This window comes from Caretta caretta, chromosome 4 (assembly GCF_965140235.1).
Source record: "Caretta caretta isolate rCarCar2 chromosome 4, rCarCar1.hap1, whole genome shotgun sequence".
Taxonomy (NCBI): Eukaryota; Metazoa; Chordata; order Testudines; family Cheloniidae; genus Caretta; species Caretta caretta.
Window position 1 is genome coordinate 122521493 of NC_134209.1, and position 24609 is coordinate 122546101.

The 24609-nt window shown below is 40.5% G+C and overlaps 1 protein-coding gene across 9 annotated transcripts in view; it reads left to right on the forward strand.

Moving 5' to 3' along the window:
- Positions 1-24609, forward strand: part of LDB2 (LIM domain binding 2) — a 514758-nt gene that overhangs the window by 208069 nt on the left and 282080 nt on the right. For 8 of the 9 annotated variants that reach the window (XM_048848817.2, XM_048848820.2, XM_048848819.2 and 5 more), the window contains exon 1: positions 9430-9754. In XM_048848817.2, coding sequence (XP_048704774.1) covers positions 9623-9754 — 132 coding nt within the window. In that variant the 5' untranslated portion in view covers positions 9430-9622. Of the gene's footprint in view, positions 1-9429; positions 9755-24609 lie in introns of those variants that run through there. The other variant, XM_048848818.2, reaches the window with a different exon arrangement.

Consider the following 24609-nt stretch of genomic DNA (forward strand, 5'->3'; position numbering starts at 1 on the left):
TTCACTTCCTCAGCTTCTGGGTGAGGTTGCAGGAGGCCAGTGACTGAAATTCCCTCCTCTCTTCCCTGCCTGACTGCTCAGCATTCACTACTTTCTGCATGCTTCACCTCAGGGGAGAAGCCAGTGGAACTAAGTAAGTTGAACAGCCACTCAGAAAAGGGTGGAGGAGTCTCAGCTGGTTCTGTAACATCAAGCCACACCACCACCAGTGACGACAACCCTGAAACCAACTTCTTGACCCTGGTGCCGTTAAGCTCTCAGTAGGTGGTGGTGGGGGAAGCAAAGAGGTCTGTCTTGGGGGAGGGATGGAGCTCCCATGCTGAGGAGAGAGGGGAAAGAAGGAGAGAAGAGACAGGTGAGGATGCTGTGAAGGAAGGTGCAAAGAGAAAGTGAGAATGTTGGAGTAGTTGGAAGAGATGGGGGGTAAGGTGGGGAATGGGGGTAGGAGAGAGGCTCCTTAGAACAAGAGAGAGAGAGAGCCAACCCCTGAAAATGCTGAAGTTTGGAGAACAGGCCTGATGGCTACCCTGAGAGTTACAATTCAGCAAAAGGCTGTGCATGCATACTGTACATAAATTAAATATTAGGCCTTTTTTCAGTCCAATGTAGATAGGTTGGCTCTGCAAAAGGGCAAATGCGCTGGGTAAAATGATGGTCCCATTGTAGTCAATGGCAAAACTCCCATTGATTTCAATGGGGCCAGTACTTCACCCTGTTTACCTATTCTCCACTCCCTTGCACCATGTGTAGCCACTTACCTTGCATAGTCATCTGCAACTTGGTAGCTTTTTATATCCACTTTACACTCACATTACCCAGGGGCACCCCAAGGGGGAATCAGGCCTTCCTGAACGTACTGCCCTCCCAGAGTGGAACAATATAGTAAGGTGGCTGAGGTCTTGGTCAGCTCACTGAGAACAGAACTGAGGCTTTCAGAGCTTAAAGCATAAAACTCCACATTTTGAGCTAAAGAGCCATACTGTAGCTGAGAGCTGTAATAGACCCATGTTTTCTGTTCATCTGGCACAGAGGGGGATGTGTAATGCACACTGAATAGTGGGTTACCTACAACAGCTTCATTGAGAGGGGATAACTTAATCTATCAGTATTTTTAGAGGACCTGTCATAGTATCACATAGTATCACTCGCTATCACTTGTTCCACTTTGCATCAGTCCCATTTTTCCTCCCCTGCCCTACTTGCAGTAGGTTTCTGCCCATGTACAATCTATGTAAACCTGACAGTTTGCCTATTCAGAAATCTGTAGGCTTGCTGAAAGCTTCCTTCAGTTTGCATAGCAAAATTTCAACTCCCTTTCTATTCTCAACAAAGGCCTTGCCTACATAGGGGAATTAAAAAAAAAATCCCACTGGTGCTGTCACTGGTTCACAGGCATTTCTAGCGCAGACATGCCCAACCAGGGCTGGATTAAGGCACAGGAATGGACCTACGGCCCCAACTCTTGAAGTCATGTAATGGTATCAGAATCTCATCTTTGAATATGTTTGTGTGTTTCTAGCAATGATGTATGTGAAAAGAACCCTTGTAATGTGACCGGACTGTAACTGATACAGCTAAGTCTGCCTGAGTATACAGAAAGCCTGAAACAATAACTTGAGAGGTCTGAGCTACCTAATTCTTTGTAATGCATTGTTAACTCTGAAACCTGTTCCTTCATGCAGGCTCCTATTTAGTTTTTCCCCTCTTTTACAAAAGTTTCTTGCACTGTTCTAATGGTGAGAGAACATAGTAATTAATAACGGAAAAATCTCATTCATACCAATAGACATTAAAGTATACGCTACATAAGCCAGGCAAACATTTTGTAACAATTTAGCTATTTTTCTGTTCACAAATTGTTTGTGAATGGTGGACTGCAATTTATTTTGAATATATTCACTATTTAAAATGATTTAATTTATGCAACTTTCAGCTTCTGGATTGCTTATAAACTGTTTGCAAATAGCTAATCTCACCTGTGTAACCTATCTATTTATAGGGTCCCTGTCACTGTAGTAACTGATGGCAGTATTCATTACTGAAACAGTCAAAATTCAATATTTGAGCTACGCGACTGGCTAGCTAATATAGGTAATGTGGCATTGTTTCTGTTTCCTGACTGTTTCCAGACTTCTTAGGTTATAAGCAAATTTCCTGGAGCCACGAAACACACTTCATTTTGTGATTGCATGAATGTTCTCAGTCAACTAATTTTGGACCTGTAGCCAAAATTCATTTAATAAAAAATAAGGCTGTCAAGCGATTAAAAAAATTAATTGCGGTTAATCGTGTGATTAATCGCATTCTTAAACAACAGAATACAATTTATGTAAATATTTTTGGATGTTTTCCAAATTTTCAAATATATTGATTTCAATTACAACACAGAATACAAAGTATACAGTGCTAACATATTTATTTTGTATTATAAATATTTGCACTGTAAAAATAAAAGAAATAGTATTTTTCAATTCACTTAATACAAGTACTGTAGTGCAGTCTCTTTACCATGAAAGTTGAACTTACAAATGTAAAGTTATGTACAAAAATAAAACTATAGAAAACTTTAATGCCTACAAGTCCATTCAGTCCTATTTCTTGTTCAGCCAATCGCTCAGACAAACAAGTCTGTTTACTTTGGTAGGAGATAATGCTGCCTGCTTCTTGTTTACAGTGTCACCTGAAAGTGAGAACAGGCATTTTCATGGTACTGTTGTAGCCAGCATTGCAAGATATTTACGTGCCACAGGCGCTAAAGATTCATATGTCCCTTCATGCTTCAACCACTATTCCAGAAGACATGCTTCCATGCTGATGATGGCTTCTGCTCGATAACAATCCAAAGCAGTGCAGACCAACGCATGTTCATTTTCATCATCTGAGTCAGATGTCACCAGCAGAAGGTTGATTTTCATTTTTGGTGGTTTGGATTCTGTAGTTTCCACATCAGTATTGTTCTTTTAAGACTTCTGAAAGCATGCTCCACACCCTGTCCCTCTCAGATTTTGGAAGGTACTTCAGATTCTTAAATCTTGGGTCAAGTACTGTAGCTATCTTTAGAAATCTCACTTTGGTACCTTCTTTGTGTTTTGTCAAATCTGCAGCGAAAGTGTTCTTAAAACCAACCACATGCTGGGTCATCATCAGAGAGTGCTATAACATGAAATATGTGGCAGAATGTGGGTAAAACACAGAACAGGGCACACAATTCTCCTCCAAGGAGTTCAGTCACAAATTTAACTAACGCATTATTTTTTTAATGAGCGTCATCCGCATGGAAGCATGTCCTCTGGAATGGTAGCCAAAGCATGAAGAGGCATACAAATGTTTAGCATATCTGGCATGTAAATACCTTGCAGTGCCGACTACAACAGTGCCATGCGAACATCTGTTCTCACTTTCAGGTGACATTGTAAAAATAAGAAGTGGGAAGCATTATCTCCTGTAAATGTAAACAAACTTGTTTCTCTTAGCAATTGGCTGCACAAGAAGTAGGACTGAGTGGACTTGTAGGTGCTAAAGTTTTACATTGTTTTATTTTAGAGTGCAGTTATGTAACAAAAAAATTTTACATTTGTAAGTTGCACTTTCATCATAAAGAGATTGCACTATGAGGTGAATTGAAAAACACTATTTCTTTTATCATTTTTACAGAGCAAATATTTGTAATAAAATATTATATAAATTGAGCACTGTATGCTTTGTATTCTGTGTTGTAATTGAAATTGAAATATATTTAAAAATGTAGAAAAACATACAAAATATTTAATAAATTTCAGTTGGTATTCTGTTGTTTAACAGTGCAATTGAAACTGTGATTAATTTTTTTTGTTAATCGCATGAATTAACTGCGATTAACTGACAGATCTAATAAAAAAAACTTTGCCACCATTTCTTTTCTTGTGGGGAAGACTTAAACTTTTATATAAACAAAAGAAAGGTGGAACAGGTCACTTTGTTCACTCCTTCCTATAAATTAATAATCACAAGACTTCTGTTTTCAGGTACCTGTAGTTAGACTATCTTCATTTGCCATACATCTTTAGCTAAAGGAGAACAGCCCTTCTTCCTCCTTCCTTCAATTACAAATCACCTTAAATAAACTTTGTGTACTAACAAACTGACTTGTTTGCTGCATACCAAGCAGAGATGCATCAGTAATCAGACTTATTTACAACTATGTCACTTTGCTGTGTTACTACCAACCAGTTATTTAAAAAAAAAAACAAATTATTGCAACCTTTAGAGGTACTTAGATTGTCAGCCCTTGAAGGCAGGGACACTGTCTTACTCTAATGTATACAGACCTGTGCAGTGCTAGATAATGACTATTAATAATTTCAAAAGTCTAGTTGTGGTATGGAAGGTGTGTATGTGTGTGGTGCAGAACAGCTCCTGTTCCAGTGCAGTCTATGCAGGAACATGATCAGCAACTGGCAGGGTAGAAACATAACTCCCCCAGGCTTCTAATAATAGCAACAACCAGAAGGCTGAAAAAGACCATGTGTGAGAGTACAAACGTCAGGGATGGATGAATGAACTATTCCCGTTCACCCCTTTTCTCTCCTGGTTTTTGTCCTGAAGAAAGTTCTTCCTTGGTGCTTCTTGGCCAATGTATCCATTGTTATATTGTAATAAACCTTGGATACTACGCAGCTGTCATCACATTGCACAACAAAGACTATTCTGAACTTTTGGTGGCAGTGAGGAGGATAACTGAGATCCTTAAACTTCAAAAAACACAGGTTTGTACTGTTTGAACTAAAGGAAAAGATAGGGGCTATGACATACGGTGGAGCAGTTCTGATTCCATCCAGCAGAGGGCAGTAGTATACATACACACTAGCCAGCTCATTACTATACTGTGGCTCCTCTGAATATTTGAAAGCCATTGTCTAGTTTATCAGTATACTTTCCCTAGCAAACATGAAAGGTGCCTTTTTCCCCTCTTGCCAGCTTTTACAATTCTCATCTTCTACACAATTCAGTTTTTTTTTCAGGCCATGACTGGGGCCTCCCTGTACTTCAGTATTATTTCCTTTCCTGCATTAATTTAACTTTCACACTTCTGCTTTTTAAGCATCTAATTGGTTGAGGTAACTTAAACTCTTTAGTATGTGGTAATGGAGACAAAGAAATCTCAATTCTAGACACTTTGAAAGTGCATGGGGCTCTGCTCTCCGGCCTGGGGGGGGGGGGGGAGAGAGAGAGAGACACACACACACACACACACACACACACACACACTTTTCTGTGCATGCGCTCTCTTTCAATCACATACATTCACAGACAGACACGCGGAGATGTTCATCTTCAGGACTGGGGAAACTGGCTGCTTTCTTCCTCATGTCTGCCTATGTCCTCTCTCTGCTTCAGAAAACTCATTTCCCAGATTAAGGAGTGTCTTAGTTTGCTGAAGTCTCGGTTCAGAGGTTAGTTCAGATCAGGGACCTTCTCTCACTCGCTGCTTTCTCTGAGTTATTCCTTAGTTTGTAATCAGTCCAGGGGGAAGTACTAGCCGAACGCCCCCTAACTGTCAGTCATTCACAGAACTGCAGAACTCTTAAAGAGACAAGATCCCAGCAGATACCTCTCCAAATTGACTGCCAGGCCCAGTAACTCTATTTTTACTTCATTTTGTGTTTTAATTTACTGGTTTAAACATGATGTTAGTCAGGATGAGAACCTGCAAGTGGAAAAGCAGTGAGAGGTTGTAGGTGGCAGACAACCAGCCTGGGATTGAATTGCTGCTTGTGGATTATAGGGGTTTTATAATATATCAATAAATCAGTTGGTGGTATTAAAAATTACACATTTCTGCCTATCATTAGAGCTCTGTGCATAAGCTCTCTCCCTGTCAAGGTTCCCAGTAAAGCAAAACATGATACTTATTCATATTCCGTATTTTTTTTGCAGAAACAAGCAAAATTTAAAATGGTCATTTTGCTGCAAAACACAGTTTTGTGAAATGGTGAATTTTGGAGTGGGCAGAAGTTCCTCAAAATTGATAAATGTTGCCCAGTGTGTGAAGTTCAGCCTTTTAACCATGAAACATAGTGCACACGCTGTCAGTGGAGCTGGCAACATGTTTTTCTTTTTTTCCCCCCTCTGGATTTAATTTGCAAATAAAGTGCAGTTCCCATGCAGAAACATCTGAAGGGCAGGTTAAAAACCCTCCAGCGCAGCATGTGGTGAAGATCCTATGTGTTGGTCAATTTGATATGAAAATTGTGGGGAAACATGACAGAGTTTCAGTTAGTTGAGGATTGTGATGACATGGGGTTTGTTAATCAGGTTTTCCTACAGAAGGGAAAAATCACTTGTGTATGTAATTGGTTGAAGAGCTAAAACTTATTTTTTCTGGACATCTGTGTCACCCTGGTTTTAGGCTCTGGGTTAGGTTGTTGGGATTTGCTACAGTACAATACGGATAGCTAGAGAAGTACAGTAGAACCTCAAAGATACGGACACCAGAGTTACGGATTTACCGGTCAACCGGACACCCTGGGGAGCCAGAAGTAATCAGACAGGAGCGGAGACAACCCCCCCCCCCAAATAAATAAATAAAAAAAATCAACCAGAAAGTATTGTACTGCCTTGGAGCTTTAGCCCTGGGGCTTAGGGCTTCAGTGGGGGAGGAGGGGTTTGGGGCTGCAGCCACAGGGTGTGTGTCGGAGAGTTAGGGCTCCAGGCGGGGGAGGGGACCTCGGGGCTTCTGACCCTTGGGAGCACTGGGGCTCAGGGCTTTAGGCCAGGGGGAGCACTGGGACTCGAGGCTTCAGCCCTAAGGGGGGCGCCAGGGCTTGGGGCTTTAGCTACAAGGGGAGTGCCAGTTTCGGCCACAGCACTCCTCCCATTGCTAAAGCCCCTGGTGTGCCCCCCCACCACTGAAACTGGGAGTGGAGCTGTGGGCAGCCCTGAGCTCTGGTGCCCACTGCAGGGCAGAAGCCAAAAACGGAGCTGGGGGGCTGAAGCCCCGACCCCCAACACTCCTCCCAGGTCTAAAGCCCCAAGCCCCCCCCCCCCTCCCACCTTGAGCCCTGCCTCTCCTCCCCCCTTCCCCATGGCTACAGCCCCAACCACCCCAGTGTCTGAAGTCTGGAACGACTTATTCAGAGCCACGGAACATTTTAGAGTTACGAACAACCTCCATTCCCGAGGTGTTCCTGACTCTGAGGTTCTGTATCATGGCTGCATCCACTTTATACATTTACCACACTTACTTCGGCTTGTCTACATGGTGTGCTGCTCTGCACTAGGGGGATGTACATTCTAGTACACACTAACATGTTGTGTGCTAACTGGTCCATGTGGACCCTGCTGGTGTGCACTGAAAATTCCCTACTGCGCATTAAAGTAGTACTGTTTAAAATAGGACTATATCATTGTGCACTAGGGAACTTTTAGTGTGCGCCAGCAGCATGCACATGCACCAGTTAGTGCACAACATACTAATGCACACTAGAATTTACACCCTTTTAGTGCAGACTAATACACTGTGAAGACAAGCCCTTAGTTGTGTACCGGTTGAATGTTATATGGTAATGTCATTGTCATTGCAGCACAATTGAATCAGACTTTGTTTGTGTAACACCGGTGTGGTCCTTGCCAGTTGATCAGCATTTTCTGGAAATGATATCACCAATACAATATAGATATGTAGTGAATATTAAAAGAGGAAGTAAAATACCCATTGTCTCCATATATTGTCTGCCAGTCCTTATGCATGGTGACAGAAGGTTTGTGGGAAGCCTGCAAACCAACTTAATAGGCAACATGTTATAGAATCTCACAAAATATATGGAAAATTTTCTGCTAAACATTATTACTGATGCATTCAAGATGATTCCTATCTCACCCCTCCTTGACCAACAATAATCTGAAATTTTCATAATTAATCCTGAAACTGAGGTTCACTGACTAAAGTTGGCAAAGTATAGTCCATGTCAAAGTTCTAGTGAACCTAGGAGCATTTGATAGCATTGGGTGACGCTAAAATGTTTCCCGTGGTTATAAACAGGAAACCAGCCAAAACTTGACTGCTTGTGCCTCAGTTTCCCCATCTGTGAAATGGGGGAAATACTACTTACCTGTCTTTGCAAAGCACTGAGAGATGTATGCATGAAAAGCAGTATGAAAATGCTCATATTGTCATTAACTTGTTCATATTCGCGAAATCCATCCCTGATTCCCTAACTCCACTGATTTGAATGAAATTCCACCAGAGATTAATTCAGGCCTCTTTATTATAATTTTTACAATTTTTCTGTGCTGTAAATCTGCATGGTACCTTACAAAAATATAAAAAGACACAGTCCTTGCCTTAACAAGCTTTTTACAGGGGTATTAAAAACTTCCCTCCCAAAAACTTTTAATCTCCCATGTAGTAGATTAACCCATTTCAGTTTTCTATATATTAAACACTTTTTAATCCACACACGACAGGTTCCAGAACTTTCATATGAATTTAATAGTCAGATAGATTTCACCCATCACTTTTAAGATGTGATTCCCATGGGCAGTTTTGGATTTCTTCCATTTATAATATACTGCAATTGGTCAAAGATTTATGTACTTACATAGTCTTGGAAAATAACTGGATCTATTATTTTAAAATGATCCATTAGATTATCTATAATAATTTATTGCTAAACAGATTTTTCAGCAGTTATTTTATATAGCCCCCACCCACCTTTAAACAACCCCCTCCCCCCAATTCTTTGCTTTTTATATCTTTCTGGGAGGTTTATGTTGTTAGCATTTGAGTGTTCTCTGTTGCGTGAAGTGTATTACTGAGATTATTTCTCTGTGCAAATTCTCTCTCCACAGTGTTTTTTAGTCTCTGGTGAAACAGTGAGCCAAACCCCCTTATAATCCTTTAACTGTTGATTTGAAATGTAAAAAACAAAAAACATGAAGAAGAGTAATAGGCTGTTGAAACCACTGGAGATAAACACAAACACTTGGAACTGCCAGATCTCTACAGTCTTCTAGAAGTGACTCACCGGGCTCCAAATGCATGATGTTGTTGTGGCCTTTGTTTATGTATTTTGTAGTCATCACATTTCTGATATTATACAAGTGTGGTCTTCTTAGGGTACTGGCTCAGGCAGCAGTTAAACCACCTATATGCTAACAAGCCTTTGCTACCAGGTTCCTAAGGGGTCCTGGCTGGGAAAAATTAAAACCAAACCTTAGACCTCTGTCAGACTGAAAAGAAAATTATATTTTTGAAGTAGTCTACAGTGTGGACAGGAAATGACCCCTTCACAAACTGCTTCTTTAAAAACAAGCAGTGGTGCCTGAAGCTATCCAGTCTCTCTCTCTCTCTCTCTGGAGCTTGTGCTCTCTCTCTCTCTCCCACCCCCCCTTCTCTCTCTCTGTCTCCTGCTATAGAAGGGCTCCAACAGCAGTTTCCAGCCAGTGTGTTCTCTCTCTCTCTCTCTCTCTCTCTGTGTGCGTCTGTCTGTGTGTATGTGTGTGTGTGTGTCTCTCTCTCTCTCTCTTTCTCTCTCTGTGTGCTGCCTGCTGCTACTTTGTACTGTGAAGAACACACAGCCCATGTGCTCTGTATGGATGTTGATGATACTCTGTGTAGCTTGATTCTCTGCAAGCAGGCAAGATGTCCAGCACACCACATGACCCTTTCTATTCTTCTCCTTTTGGCCCATTTTATAGGAGACACTCACCATACATGGTGCAACCAGAGTACCGAATCTATGAAATGAACAAGAGGCTGCAGTCTCGTGCAGAGGTAAGTCCCTCAGCCTTGTTTTACTGTGCATGGACTGTGATAGGTTTCAGGCTGAATTCCGGCTGAAGCGTCCCATTAGATAGCACAATCTACACAGGAATGAACACCCTAATTAATTTAGTAGTTTAATTGCGTAATCCTCATTATATTTTCACGCAGAGCAACTCTTTGAGTAGATACCAGTATAGGCTGAAATCTTGAAATTACAGTACAGCACTTCAGGTTTGATGCCAATCTGAGCAAAATTCTTTTTCCTTAAGTGTGTTTGCTCAGGATCTGTCCTGTTGGCATTTACAGCTATAATGTTGCAAGGTATTCCTCGATCAGTTGCACTAAACTAAAGCTTCTCCTTTGCAGGGAAGTGAACCATGACCTGTATTTGTTTTTCAAAGTCTTAACATTAAATATGAAAGATAGCAGCAACCAGAAGCAGAGTTTTAAAAAACTTATTCAAGAGCAGCCCTTAAAGAACACATGTGCGTAACACACAGATACTGAAATATGTGCATGTTTAGAAAAGAGTTGCCATTATCAAGACAAACGATCAGTTCATGACTTTATCATGTACTTGTCAGAATACCTAGAAACGTACTGTTGTAATGCTTTGTGTAGTCTGTTACTGCTTTGTACATATTGAATTGTACATGGAGATCAGCTCCCTTAAAGAATATGCTAAATGAAAAGAAGTGGTAGAAATACTTTTAATACTTTTTGATTTAAAAATTTAATGAAGCAACACTTTTGGTCTATTGGAGTGAAAAGTGTGTGTGGACTGGATCAGGCTGCATTTCTGCCCATGTGTCTGTGCAGCACACATGCTTCCTGCTGCAGTTTTTCCAAAGTAGTTTACTGTGGATGCACTGAACACACTTTAAGAAGTATAAATCTTGTAGAATGAATAGCCTTCTGTAGAGTGGAAGTGCCCTGTGAATTTGTGTCAAGAACCCCAGTGAAGGATTTTGGTGGAATTTAAGATGAATCTATTTGTTGTACTATAATTCTTTAAGGGAACACGAGGTTATCATAAAATAAAATACACATGCCTGAATTGTCAGCTAACCCATAGAGAATTCATGACGTTTAATGTATATGATACAACTAACAAGATGTGACCTGCTTTCTGATTGGTTAACTGCTAGAGAGTGACTGATTTCCTAACGCTGCTATTTTCTAAACATATTGGTCTGTATATGTTAAATACAGTTGATAGTAGCTGAAAATTTAAAGATGCTCATTGCTTCCTTAGTCGTATTAAGTATTCTCAGTTTTGCCTCAGGTCATTAGCTGCTGGCAGTGATTGATACTTGGGTGTGGAAGGTGTTGTGTTTTGTTATTGCTTATTTGTTTGGTTTTTGCAACTCTGTGACTTACATTCCCATACAAATAAATGTAACAATTGTCGTATCTTACACATGAGCAGGAAAGAGAACATGCTATCGAACGATCACTTTGGGATTATTTTGTAGAAGTTATTTTGAAAAGCTGTACATGTGACTGGCAATTCAACCTTTTTGCGTCAATGGTATTTTCGGTATTTTAAATATGCCCTTTTTTCTGATTAGACCTAAGTTACAAATTTTCCACTGCCAAAACTTTTTGGAGGACTTATAGAAAGACTTTTCCCTGTTGCCTTGCTGACGTGAGCTGAACCAAACGTAGGGTCTAGTGCATTTCATTAAAATTTTGCTCCATATATGCTTTTTTGGTTGGGCTACTCTGAGGAGGAAGGGATAATTTACCCCTCTTTGCTGTTACCCTCACTGATTTCAGTGGGCTATAACAGACAGAGTTCAGATAATGAAAAGTGCACCCTTATGAATTTTTCTTTTCTAGGTGTGAAAATACTTTTGCCTTGTGATTGTTCGATGTTAAAATTCTTCTTTTCTTTTCTTTCTGAGTTCCTGATGCCTGGACTGTGGCATTGCTCCTTGTTGAGGCAGATATGATTCTCTAACTACGTTCAGCGCCATCACCCATACTTGTGCTAGAGCAGGTTCCTTAATACAAAATTTAATTCCTCGGACATTTTGATGTTTACGGTGGCTAGATGTGGAAAGATTGTGATGACGCATTGTTGTCTAATTGCAGGTGGAGAGTGGAAGTTTCACACTCATTTTACACACTTATAAGCCCATCTGTGATTTGTAGCTGTGGAGTTCTAGAGTTTTATTACGACCAGCCTTGGATATCTTACATCCTGATCAGTGGAGCCTTGCAGGTTATGGAAGGAATGTGCTTGGGCTTTGAGGGATATGGGCTCACTAAATAAGCATTTTTCCTCAGGCAATCCTTGGAATAATGTAGGTGATGGCCTCTGATGGAGGCTGCTTGCAAACACTCAACCCCACAGGGAAGGTAGCACAAGTAAAGCAGTTTAAGGGGAATGCAGTTATGGAGTCTCCAAAAGGGAGGAATGGGAGGGGGTGGAGGGTTTCTGGGACCCGTTTTGAACCTACTTTGGACAAGGCCAATCGAAAGCAAGGACGCCTGAAGGGTGGAACCACAATGCCTAACAAAACCAAACCCCACAACCTCACACTTTACAGCCTTCAACAAACATTTATCTTGGTTGTCTCATGATGCACAACAATAACTCTCTTAGTAAATCCTCTAGAGTCCAACAACAGTCTTCCTCTTCAGCAAAGGAAGGTCCAAGATAGAGGGTCGTGGGACAGTCTCTTGTATGCCTCCCCTCACCCCACATGCTGCAAAGTCCAGCTTCGCAGTGGCTCCCTGTACATTACTGCTCAGCTGGACTTGTGAGTATGTTCAGGTGGGCCAAGAAAGGGTGGGGTGGGATCAGTGGAGCCGTCACTACATAGGTCCGCCGTTGCTGCCGTCTCCTTCCCCCTGGGAGGCAGGGTCTACTATCTCCTTGGGGATGCAAATGTGGGATACAGCTGTTCTGAGGCCTGAGGGCAGGCCTTATAAAGCCTTTTGCATCAAGCCTGATTGGTTTGGCATGGGGTGGGGATAAAGAATAACCTCTAATGAAGCATGTGTAGCTGTAGCTCAAGATGCTAAGCAAATGAAGCTCAGCAAAATGCAATTTAGGCACAGCTTCCAGGTTTCTGTTTTCTTTAGGAATAAATGGTAGCTATGGGTGAAGAACTGATAACTCTAAACCATGCTAGACACAGCACACTCTTCTGCACTTCAAGGCCTGTCCCACCCCCAGTGCTTCCAGTGCTCCTATAATTGGCTTTTAAATCCTGGGTCTACCCTAAGCAAAGTCAAGCCCAATTCCGTGATGGTTTTGTGATGTAGAGAGAATTGTCCAATGGTTAAAGGCTGTCACTACCAAACTCATTCTTTCCTATAAAGAAAAGGAGTATTTGTGGCACCTTAGAGACTAACAAATATATTTGAGCATAAGCTTTCATGAGCTACAGTTAACTTCATCGGATGCATTCAGTGGAAAATACAGTGGGGAGATTCATATACATAGAGAACATGAAACAATGGGTGTTACCATACACACAGTAACCAGAGTGATCACTTAAGGTGAGCTATTACCAGCAGGAGAGCGGGGGGGGGGGGGGGGGGGGGGCGGGGGCGTAGATAAACATGGGGAAATAGTTTTACTTTGTGTAATGACCCATCCATTTCTTTTTGCGAATACAGATTAACACGGCTCCTACTCTGAAATCATTCTTTCTTATGTGATTTTAAACTGTGCTAGAGCCCAGGTTGTTAACCAGCCTTCAGCCATACTTCAGCCTCTTTAAAGGTTGTGAGAAAAAAAGTCAAATCACACAGAAGTTTGATACAGTGGTTCTTTTCCTTTAAAAATGTAAATTAATACACCAATTCTTAATTCAACATGGGGAGTCAAATGTCCTTCTAGCATACATGATTTTAATAAGTAAACATAAGTTTTTTCTTTAAAATGTTTAAGTTGGCTGACAGAAATAAGGGTAAACTCCATTTAATTTTTATCCCAGGTAACTGAAGTTCTTGGTTTATAAAAATGCAGCTGTTTTCTTGCTGTGTGTGTGACCATGGGACTTCTTTCCTGTACATCCATACTCCATTTATCTGAATGTTTTGGATATCTGTATTAGTTTAACATACTTAGAGAATAAATCTATTGTAGCCATGTAAGAAGTCTTTCATGTGTAGTGTAAAGTATTGGTAAATTGGTAAATAGATTTCATATCTCCTTCTCCATGGAACTTCCAACATAAAAGAAACCACCTCTCTCCTTCTTTGATGCTGCAATTCCTATTTTATTAGAATTTTTATAATTAAAAATATTTTAAAATAAAGAGATAACACGTTTGAAATATCCTCTGATACTACAACATGCTGCAGATAAATCACTTATAGCTGCTGACAGGTTAGAGTTTGATCAATTTCTTTATCGTCAATATGCAATGAAATATGGCAACTTTTTCACTTGTTTCTAGGTTCCTTGTATTTCTGGAAGTTGTTTGTATTATAGGCTATTCAAATTGTCCTGCAGTCTATATGTTTGTCTCTATCACAAGTGGTGATATTTTTCATTAACTATTATGTCTGATATGCAACATTTAACTTCATACCTGGCTCAGAAAACAGTGTTATAGAGGTGACTGGAGAAGTAGTTTAGAGTAATATGATTCTTTCTTTAAAACCAAAACAAAGCAATCAAACCATATTAGCTTTTATTAATCTGTACAGTAAATTTCACAGAAGTGAAGATTTCACAATGAAGAATATCAGTAAAAGACAATAAATAGTGATTTAAAAACAGCTGCTTAAACATACTGGAAATTTATTTACGCAGATATTAAACCAAACATTTAAAGCAAAAAAAACCAACCCCTCTATACTCCATACTTAAATGGAAGAGTCTCTCTCTCTCTCTCTCTGTTTTCCCCCTGGCTTATTTCCTCAGATTGCTGTTTTATGAAATCATCTTTTTTTTTCTCCTTTCTGATACATTTTTGAATATATTAGTCATAAAATTCTGTGTTGTGACATCACATTTGTTCACATAGCAACTTGATATCACAAACAGATCTCTGGTACCATTTGTATAATAAGTCTGAGTTTGTTTCAGAGGAGGTTGTGTTTTGTGGTGGGGAGAAGCCCAAAATGCTTTGAGACGCTGACTCTTGTTGTTAAGAATTTGAGAATGTTACCCTCAAATATCCTAATACCCAGCAAGGTACTTTAAAAGACCATTCTTAAAGCATGTTTGTCTGAACGTAAAGGTCACTTTTAAAATAGACCGCACAAGCCCCTTTAGACTGACATGGGGTTTTGTATTTTTTTTACTGATTTCTTTTTCTCTTTTTTAAAAACAATTCTGTTGGGGCTGTTTTCAATTAAAATTGCTACAAACTAACAATATTTATGAGGCTAGAAAAAAATCAGTTCACTTCCTTTCCACGTTGATTCTTAGCTTACAATCAGTGAGGGCTTTCTGCTTGTTTGTTTTTCTTGAGCTATAATATAGAACATGAACTATATAGTTGGCAAGCACAGAGTGACTTATTTGGTTTTTTGGAGGGGAAAAATCAATGTGAATTTTAAGGGGAACACTCTTCTGTAAACCTCCTCCTTAAATTGCAAAGATTCTTACCAGCTCATTGTTTATAAAGATCATAAAGCATGTTTTGAGCAAAAAAAAAAAGCAACATAAATAGTTCAAAACTCAGTCTTCTTCAGATTGGGTGTAGCCACAATTTACAATGCAGATCTTATCTGAAAAGCAAAAGCTGTTTTTATTATGAGGAGGAGAACTGAGATCATATGTGATGGACCCAATCCTGTGCTCTTATTTCAGTGGGAGTTATGCCTGCAGTAGGACTGCTAGATCAGACCTAAAAAAATACCCTATTTGGTTTAGATGCATTCGGTGCATTAGCTTCCATTGTGTGTATCACTAAACATATCTAAGGGTGGCCTTCTGAAGAAATTAAAACATATTTACTAGACACTTTACTTTGTAGGGTATATTTTTTGTGTTATTTTGCCAAAAGTTGCATGTGTGTCATGCACCAAGCATTCCAACTGTGCTGATTTTCCCAGCTCAACACCTAGGCTAGGTACTTTTGCACAGGGCACAAAGGTAGAGCGCATGTGTGTACCCCTCTAGCTCCAGTGTAGACTTATCCTTTGCCAAACTGTCTTATATATAAATATATAAGAAAGGACAGAGTATCAGGCAGGATTACCCAGGGGCTATAACCCACAGTCAGATAACAGTAAGATGTGGAGACTTAACTGTTGAGCTTAATTCTGAGGGACCAGTGAAAATTGCCCTGGCTGAAAAATGTATAGGCTATACAAAAACTTTCATGGCCGTCAGGACTTGGTGGCTGGTAAAGTTTATAAACTCGTCAGGACCAAAGGAAGATGCTAGAGTGAGGTGCCGGTGGAGCCCATAAGCTTCAGAGGAGCTGGAAGTGCTGCTAGGGCTAAAACTCCTGCAGGAGTAGGGATGCAGAACCTGAGCTTTGAAGCTCCACCGGAACGAAACTTCTTTACACTGCCCAGCCCCATGGCTCATCACACCAGGGCAATTCTTCCAGTTGCTCCTTAGTCCTATTGGGATCCAGGAAGTGGGCAGGCGGAAGCCCGCCCACTGCTAAAGGATCCCCCCTCAGCCTAAGAGGGGAATCCACAGGACCTGGGAACCAAGTAATTCCGGGGACCAACAAATGAAATAACAGGGACAGGAGTGCAGTAGATAACCAGAACAGTAGATAACAGGTCAGTATTAGAGTGTAACAAATACTGCAGTAAAAATGTCTGAGTATTAACTTGAATTTAAATATGAATCCATGCCCTTTATGAGTTTGCTTTCTGTTAAAATTGAACAGTTGAGTTTCACCCTCATGAATACTTGGAGAAAGTGAATTTTAATATATCCTTCTCAAGTATTCAGCCAGGAAGTTGCCTATTTGATATGAGATAGGATGCTACTTGACCCATCAAAGGGTCAAACGAAGGGAACCAGATGGGGACACCGAGCAGAGAACCCCGGACAGTGCCCACTGCTCCTCGAAGGTGTCAAGGGAGTCAGCGGATGCTGCCCAGAGGAACTCTGCCCGGATACGCGAATGGACGGAGGATCGGAAATAGGCTGCACAATCACAGGAGACTCCATCAGCTAACCTCCTCACCCTGGTTTTATAGATGGCCATTTTAGCCAGGGCCAGGAGGAGGTTGACCAGGAGGTCCCATGACTTTGTGGGGCCATGGATAGGGAGTGCATAAATAAAAAGGTGAGGGGAAAAGTGCAACCAAAATCTTAACAAGATATTTAAGAGGAGCCAGAATGGGGGCTGCAGCCTGGCGCACTCCAGGTAAATGTGCACCAGGGTTTCCCTCACACCACAAAAGGGGTAGGTGTCCGGGATAGGGGTGAACCGCGCCAAGTACACGCCCATGCTCACGGCCCCGTGAAGGAGCCACCAACTGATATCCTTAATATGAGGCACATGCTCCTTCTTTACCACCCTACACTCTGCACACTAATGTACAAACCACTTGCTATATGGGAACCCAGCCACACCTTCCCATTCTCCCACACTTAGACAGTGAGCACATGGTGTTCCCATCTGCTCCAGAGCAAAATAGAGCTTTATTGGTAATTGGATAACCACAACACAACAATAAACGTCAGACTAGTCGTTCTTCCTAAGCTTGGCCTGTAGATATTTCTGTTTATAAACTGTATTTCCCCCCTCTCTCTCCAGTCAGCTCCCATATCTCTTTATATCTAGGGTGGATTTTAATGGGCTACACCTGCCACAATATGTTCACATCTTTATGTAGGTTTCTAAACCTGCCAGCAGAGAGGGCCACCAGGAAAACTGTCACCCTGTTATACAGACCAAATAGCTGCCCTTTCACATCCCCTCCCACTCTCCCTGCCCCATGGTTGAGTAATTAGAACAATTTTGTCTTTCCTACCACATAAAGTGCCCGCATACCTGCTGCTTTCTATCCTTACACTTTTCAGAGTAACAGCCGTGTTAGTCTGTATTCACAAAAAGAAAAGGAGTACTTGTGGCACCTTAGAGACTAACCAATTTATTTGAGCATAAGCTTTCGTGAGCTACAGCTCACTTCATCGGATGCATACTGTGGAAACTGTAGAAGATCTTTTTATACACACAAAGCATGAAAAAATACCTTCCCCCACCCCACTCTCCTGCTGGTAATAGCTTATCTAAAGTGATCACTCTCCTTACAATGTGTATGATAATCAAGGTGGGCCATTTCCAGCACAAATCCAGGGTTTAACAAGAACGTCTGAGGGGGGTGGGGGGTAGGAAAAAACAAGGGGAAATAGGTTACCTTGCATAATGACTTAGCCACTCCCAGTCTCTGTTCAAGCCTAAGTTAATTGTATCCAATTTGCAAATGAAATTCCAATTCAACAGTCTCGCTGGAGTCTGGATTTGAAGTTTTTTTGTTGTAATATCACAACTTTCATGTCTGTAATCGCGTGACCAGAGAGATTGAAGTGTTCTCCGACTGGTTTATGAATGTTATAATTCTTGACATCTGATTTGTGTCCATTTATTCTTTTACGTAGAGACTGTCCAGTTTGACCAATGTACATGGCAGAGGGGCATTGCTGGCACATGATGGCATATATCACATTGGAGGATGTGCAGGTGAATGAGCCTCTGATAGTGTGGCTGATGTGATTAGGCCCTATGATGGTGTCCCCTGAATAGATATGTGGGCACAGTTGGCAACGGGCTTTGTTGCAAGGATAGGTTCCTGGGTTAGTGGTTCTGTTGTGTGGTATGTGGTTGCTGGTGAGTATTTGCTTCAGGTTGGGGGGCTGTCTGTAAGCAAGGACTGGCCTATCTCCCAAGATTTGTGAGAGTGTTGGGTCATCCTTCACGATAGGTTGTAGATTTCATGATTTCAACAATTTCCATCCCACCATCAACCTTAGCCTGGTCCAGTCCACACAAGAGATCCACTTCCTGGACACTACAGTGCTAATAAACAATGGTCACATAAACACCACCCTATACCGGAAACCTACTGACCGCTATTCCTACCTACATGTCTCCAGCTTTCACCCTAACCACACCACACGATCCATTGTCTACAGCCAAGCTCTGCGATACAACCGCATTTGCTCCAACCCCTCAGACAGAGACAAACACCTACAAGATCTCTATCAAGCATTCTTACAACTATAGTACCCAGCTGCAGAAGTGAAGAAACAGATTGATAGACCCAGAAGAGTTCCCAGAAGTCACCTACTACAGGACAGGCCTAACAAAGAAAATAACAGAACGCCACTAGCCATCACCTTCAGCCCCCAACTAAAACCCCTCCAATGCATTATTAAGGATCTACAACCTATCCTGAAGGATGACCCATGCTTTGTGTGTATAAAAAGATCTTCTACACTTTCCACAGTATGCATCCGATGAAGTGAGCTGTAGCTCACGAAAGCTTATGCTCAAATAAATTGGTTAGTCTCTAAGGTGCCACAAGTACTCCTTTTCTTATTGCGAATACAGACTAACACGGCTGTTACTCTGAAACCTATGGTATACAAAATTCAATATGTGCATATGTGCCTGTGTGCACCCACGCACTCGTGTGTATATATATATATATATAAAAGAAAATACTCTTTAAAAACATAAAGCAAAAATGGGCAACCTTTTATCCTCCTCCAAAATTCAGGTTACGTCACTTCTTACTTTATTCCTTAAGAAGCTAGGAAACAACACCAAATTTCTACATCCAATTTCTTTGTTGTGATATGGAACCTTTCAGATTATCTGAGACTGGACAGAACAGATATGTGCGCTTGATTTTCCATTGCCTTGCAACATATATGCTATTTTAGACCTGAGCAAAGTCAGTGTGAAATGCTACCTAATCAGAATGGTAGCATTCTACACTCAGGCTATGTCTACACTGCCCCGCTGGATCGATCGCTGCCCACTTATCCAGCAGGTAGTGAAGATATACTCTGAATGAAGGTACTAAATAGCCCTGTCACTTGTCCCTATTCTTCATTACAAGAGTATCAGTTAACTCTTAAGGTAATTAGCTAATAATGTTGTGTACGTGATTTGAAGTATCATTTTTAGCAATTAGGAGTTCAGATATGATGCACTGCAATTATTATATAGCTCATCTATCTGTTTTACATAGCAGTAATTATCATGTAGTAATGTTTTGTGGGATATTTGGCATTATGCACTGAATGGAATCCTGCATGTAATCATGAACAGTGTGCCAACAAGCTATGGTAATAACCCTTTGATTGCCATGCCTTGTGCACATCCATGATTATTATTATAAAGGGTAGGCTCATTATGAAGAATGTGCTGGCATGAGTTGTAGGCGGAACCAATACAGTAGATAACAGCTCTGTATTAGAGTGTAACAAATACTGCAGTAAAAATGTCTATGAGTATTCACTTGAATTTAAAAATGAATCCATGCCCTTTATGAGTTTGCTTTCTGTTAACATTGAACAGTTGAGTTTCACCTTCATGAATACTTGGAGAAAGTGAATTTTAATATATCCTTCTCAAGTATTCAGCCAGGAGGTTGCCTATTTGATATGAGATAGGATGCTACTTGACCCATCAAGGGGATAATTTCCAAAAAACCCTTGCCAGAGCCCTGGCCCAGAGCAATTAAACAAGCCAGGCAAGGATCTTCCTGCCACCTCTATAACCAGGTCTGTGCATACATATGAAGCTATTTAGCGTCAATGACTGATGATGGTGGAAAATTAGAGATTAGTGAATGCCATGTACCTGTGTATTTTATGTGGCATGGGACACTGCTTGACATTCAATGACTTCATGTGGCTGTAACAAGAAAAAATTAGACTGAATCATTTCAAAGCTTCAGTGGCTTTTTAAGCCTTCCTCATAATTATAAGGGTTATGGTCATCCAGCCAGGGAACAGAAACAGTACGTGTGGCTTGTATGACCAATCACAAGTTGAATTTTGAATATAGAATATTGTGTACTTACAGCAAATTGGTGATAAATCCAGTGAGTTAAAAAAAAATTAGCAAAAATTAGTCTAAAATGTGAATAATTAATATATTCCAGGAAGTTATCTGTTCACAGAATTGCTGTGAGCAGAAAGAGGTTCAATTCATCAAGTCTATTTTTTGCTGTGACTAGCTCAGCTCTTTTCAGTACCTCTTAGCACACTGACAGGGTTAATAATGTAAAGTAAAATGATTGGTCAAGAAGCCAGCATACTAAGCGTATTGCTTGTGAGACAGCTAAGATATTTAACACTGACAAAAACAGCCAGTCTGAAACAACCAGGCTGGACTTTGACTGACTGACTTTCATCCAAAGGACTGCAGAATGTGCACTTCTAAATATGCAGCACAGCACAGACACCCTAGTACTGAGCTGTGTTAGCATTGGTATGTAACCTGAAGCCACAACCTGCGTGTCTAGACTGACAAGAGTCCTACCAGTTGAGCCACCATGACACCTTGTGGCTTATTAAGTAACATATGTATCTTTTTGAAAATAACAGCTAAAACTTAGCTTATTTTGGATATTGACAAATACCATGGGATACAATTGTCTATTGGTGTAAATACCTTTACTGGTTTAGTGTATTATGTTAAATTAAACAGTGATGATTTGGTTTTAACTGTGCTAATGGTCCCTAGAATGTATTTGTCGATTGTAATGTATTTTATAAGTGTCACAGCATACATGCCATTTCACTAAATTTGACCCTTAGATCTTATATTCATACTCCTAGTATCACCTCATGACTCAGATTAAATACTGAAACTTTGTGTAGCTGCCATACAGGACCAACTAAGTTTGTAACTAAGATTTAGGCTAACCCAAAACCCCCCTAAAAATGAAGAGAATATTTGTTGGCTGTGGAAAATGGCTACAAACTAGCAGAGTTAAATGAAAGTGACTAAAATGTGCTAAGCAACAGAAATAGGCAATAGACACAAAACCTCTTTACACCAAAATTGGGGTAGAAAATTGTTCACGCTCTTCGGTTGTAGATAATTCATCACCTATTATTCTTAATGTGAATTTCTCATTGTACTTTTTTTTTCTGAAAAATTCTTTCTTGAACTTAAATTGGGCAGGTGATCAATGATGTACCATGCTGAGATACTCAGACAGAACATTACGTCCGTAATGAATCAGGATCTTACAGTACAAGATGCCATCCTCCATCACCTACTTATTAAATTTTCAAACAAGTGGCTGAGACCGCAGCATACTATGCTAAGAAATATTGTCTCATGGTTTTCTTGTCTGTCTATCTGTCCCTGTATCCGTCTGTTGTCTCTTGTCTTATACTTAGGTATGTTTTCAAAGTATCCTACCCAAACTAGATTGAATTCAGCTAGCACAGGTAACAACAGCAGTGAAGACAGTGCAGTGTGGGCTTCAGAACTAATAAGAACATAAGAACGGCCATACTGGGTCAGACCAAAGGTCCATCTAGCCCAGTATCCTGTCTTTCGACAATGGCCAATGCCAGATGCCCCAGAGGGAATGAACAGAACAGGTCGTCATCAAATGATCCCTCCCCTGACACCTATTCCCAGCTTCTGGCAACCAGAGGTTAGGGACACCATACCTGTTCATCTTGGCTAATAGCTATTGATGGACCTATCCTCCATGACAGTACAAGCCTGGCACCTGGCACAGACCCTGGGTACATACTCTGCTTGCTAACCCTCACTGAAGCCCGTTCTGTGATGTCTTCACTACTGTTACCTTCACTAGCTGGATTCAAGCCTGTGCACAAATGAGCCCGTGCCCAGCATTTATTGTGTAGATATGCTCATAGGTCATAAACTGTCTGGGGCAGTGACTGACTCTTTGCTCTATACAATGCCTAGCACGATGGGGCCCTGATCCGTGTCTGGGGTTCTGAGGCACAAAGAAGTAATACAAATAATTGAATAATAATAGGATCATAGACAATACAGAACTAGAAGGTAGGATTTTATATGCTGGTTTAAATCAGATTCTGAGTATTTCACTTTGGTTTTAATCCCACAAATCAAAAGGATTAAATTTATATTTTACATGTTCATCCATCATAAATTTGACTTTGATTAGAAAATACCACAAATTATTATTTGTTAATGGTATCGAATAATTGTAATCTTCCAAGAACATTAAAATGTCATTAATGTGTCATTAACACCTGTTGTTGTTCTCATACCTACTGGCCATATTTTTGCTCTCCATTACACCCAGGCCAGGCTAGTGGCTTTGCTAGGGTTGCACAAATATAGCAAAGGACAGCATTTGTCCAACTATATTGTAATCTGATGTCTGTTGTTAAATGCACCATGATTTTCTGTGATTCTAAAGTAGTCTCATGCCAGTTAAAGGGATTCCTTCCAAGTCTCTGTTCTTATAGTAGCAGAAAGTTTAACATACCTTCAACCATAGGTGCTGGAATGAAGGGTGCTGGGCAGTGCTCCTGCACCCCATGGCTTGAAGTGGTTTCCATCAGATATAGAGTTTACAGTTTGGTTCAATGGCTCTCAGCACATGCACCATACAAATTGTTCGAGCAGCGCTGCGTTCAGCTCCATATGAAAAGGATTTTCTTTTTGACAGTATCTAGTGTTGTGGTCTATGTGTTTTATCTCATTGGGATGTTGGGTGGAAATGCAGTAAACTCTTGCAACGTGCATAAGTACTGAGGTACAGTTGAATGCTGGAGATCCTCCTAGGGGACAGAGGAGATACATTGCTTTTTAAGCTCTGCATTCAACTGATCTAATTAACCACTGTGTGCCCAGTATAAACATTTTGAAAATCCCCAAACCCTATTGGCTTATCAAACACAACTCTCAGTACCAAGCAGATATGTATTCGGTTTTGCTTTTTAATAGACATCTGTATTTATAGGCAAATGAATAGAATAAGTCTAAATATTTTAGTCTTGAGCAAAGGGGCTATTTTAAATGTCATTTTGAACATAAATTGGGCTACCTTAAGCAAAGCATATATCGTCTCTGGTGTCTACATATGCTAAAATAGTAGCAATATTATGATGATACCTTTCTGAGTGCAGGTACAGTAGCTGTATCTTAGCTGTTGCCATATTCTACACTAAATGTTACAGAAGCTGCTATAGGTTGCAAAGAACCATTTCCCTCTGGGGCAGAAGTGACAGAGGGTTATACTTTGGTCAAGAAGGTAAGGGAGCATTGATGTTTAAAACTACTCAAATGATCTCTTCTCCATTTTATTATGCTACATCCTCCTGCAATACAAATAAAATGGAATGAATTTCAATAAAGAACTGGAGCAGTTCACTGTAGTGCTGATTGGCTAGGTCCATTACAGCTAAGGAAGTGAGCTGTAGCTCATGAAAGCTTATGCTCAAATAAATTTGTTAGTCTCTAAGGTGCCACAAGTACTCCTTTTCTTTTAGCTAAGGAGCTGTGGCTCTATTCCTAATAATAAATTAGAATATGAATATTAACACACATTCTTGAATATCTGTGTGGTAGGAATGAAGAGATGTTTTCTACATAGATGCCCTTCTAGAGGTGGAAAGATTCAGTGGTTATGATTATTACAACCCAAAGTTTCCCCACCTCTGCCTAGAGCAGCATCTAAGAAAGTGTCTTTTTTAAACAAAAAAGGATGGTGGAGAGAGATCTGATAACTAGTACCACTCCCATGTCTGCGGTGGGTAGAAGGTAGATGCCTTTTAAAAACAGTTTTTATGTTTGGAGGGAAAAAAATGCCTTGACTAAACTTACTGAAACGTCAAGGGTGGCCTATTACAAATACAATTAAGTGTGTGTGTACAAACATGCATGTACCTGCACACAATCACACGCACACCTATATATTCAGGGTAATTATCAGGAAGTGTATGA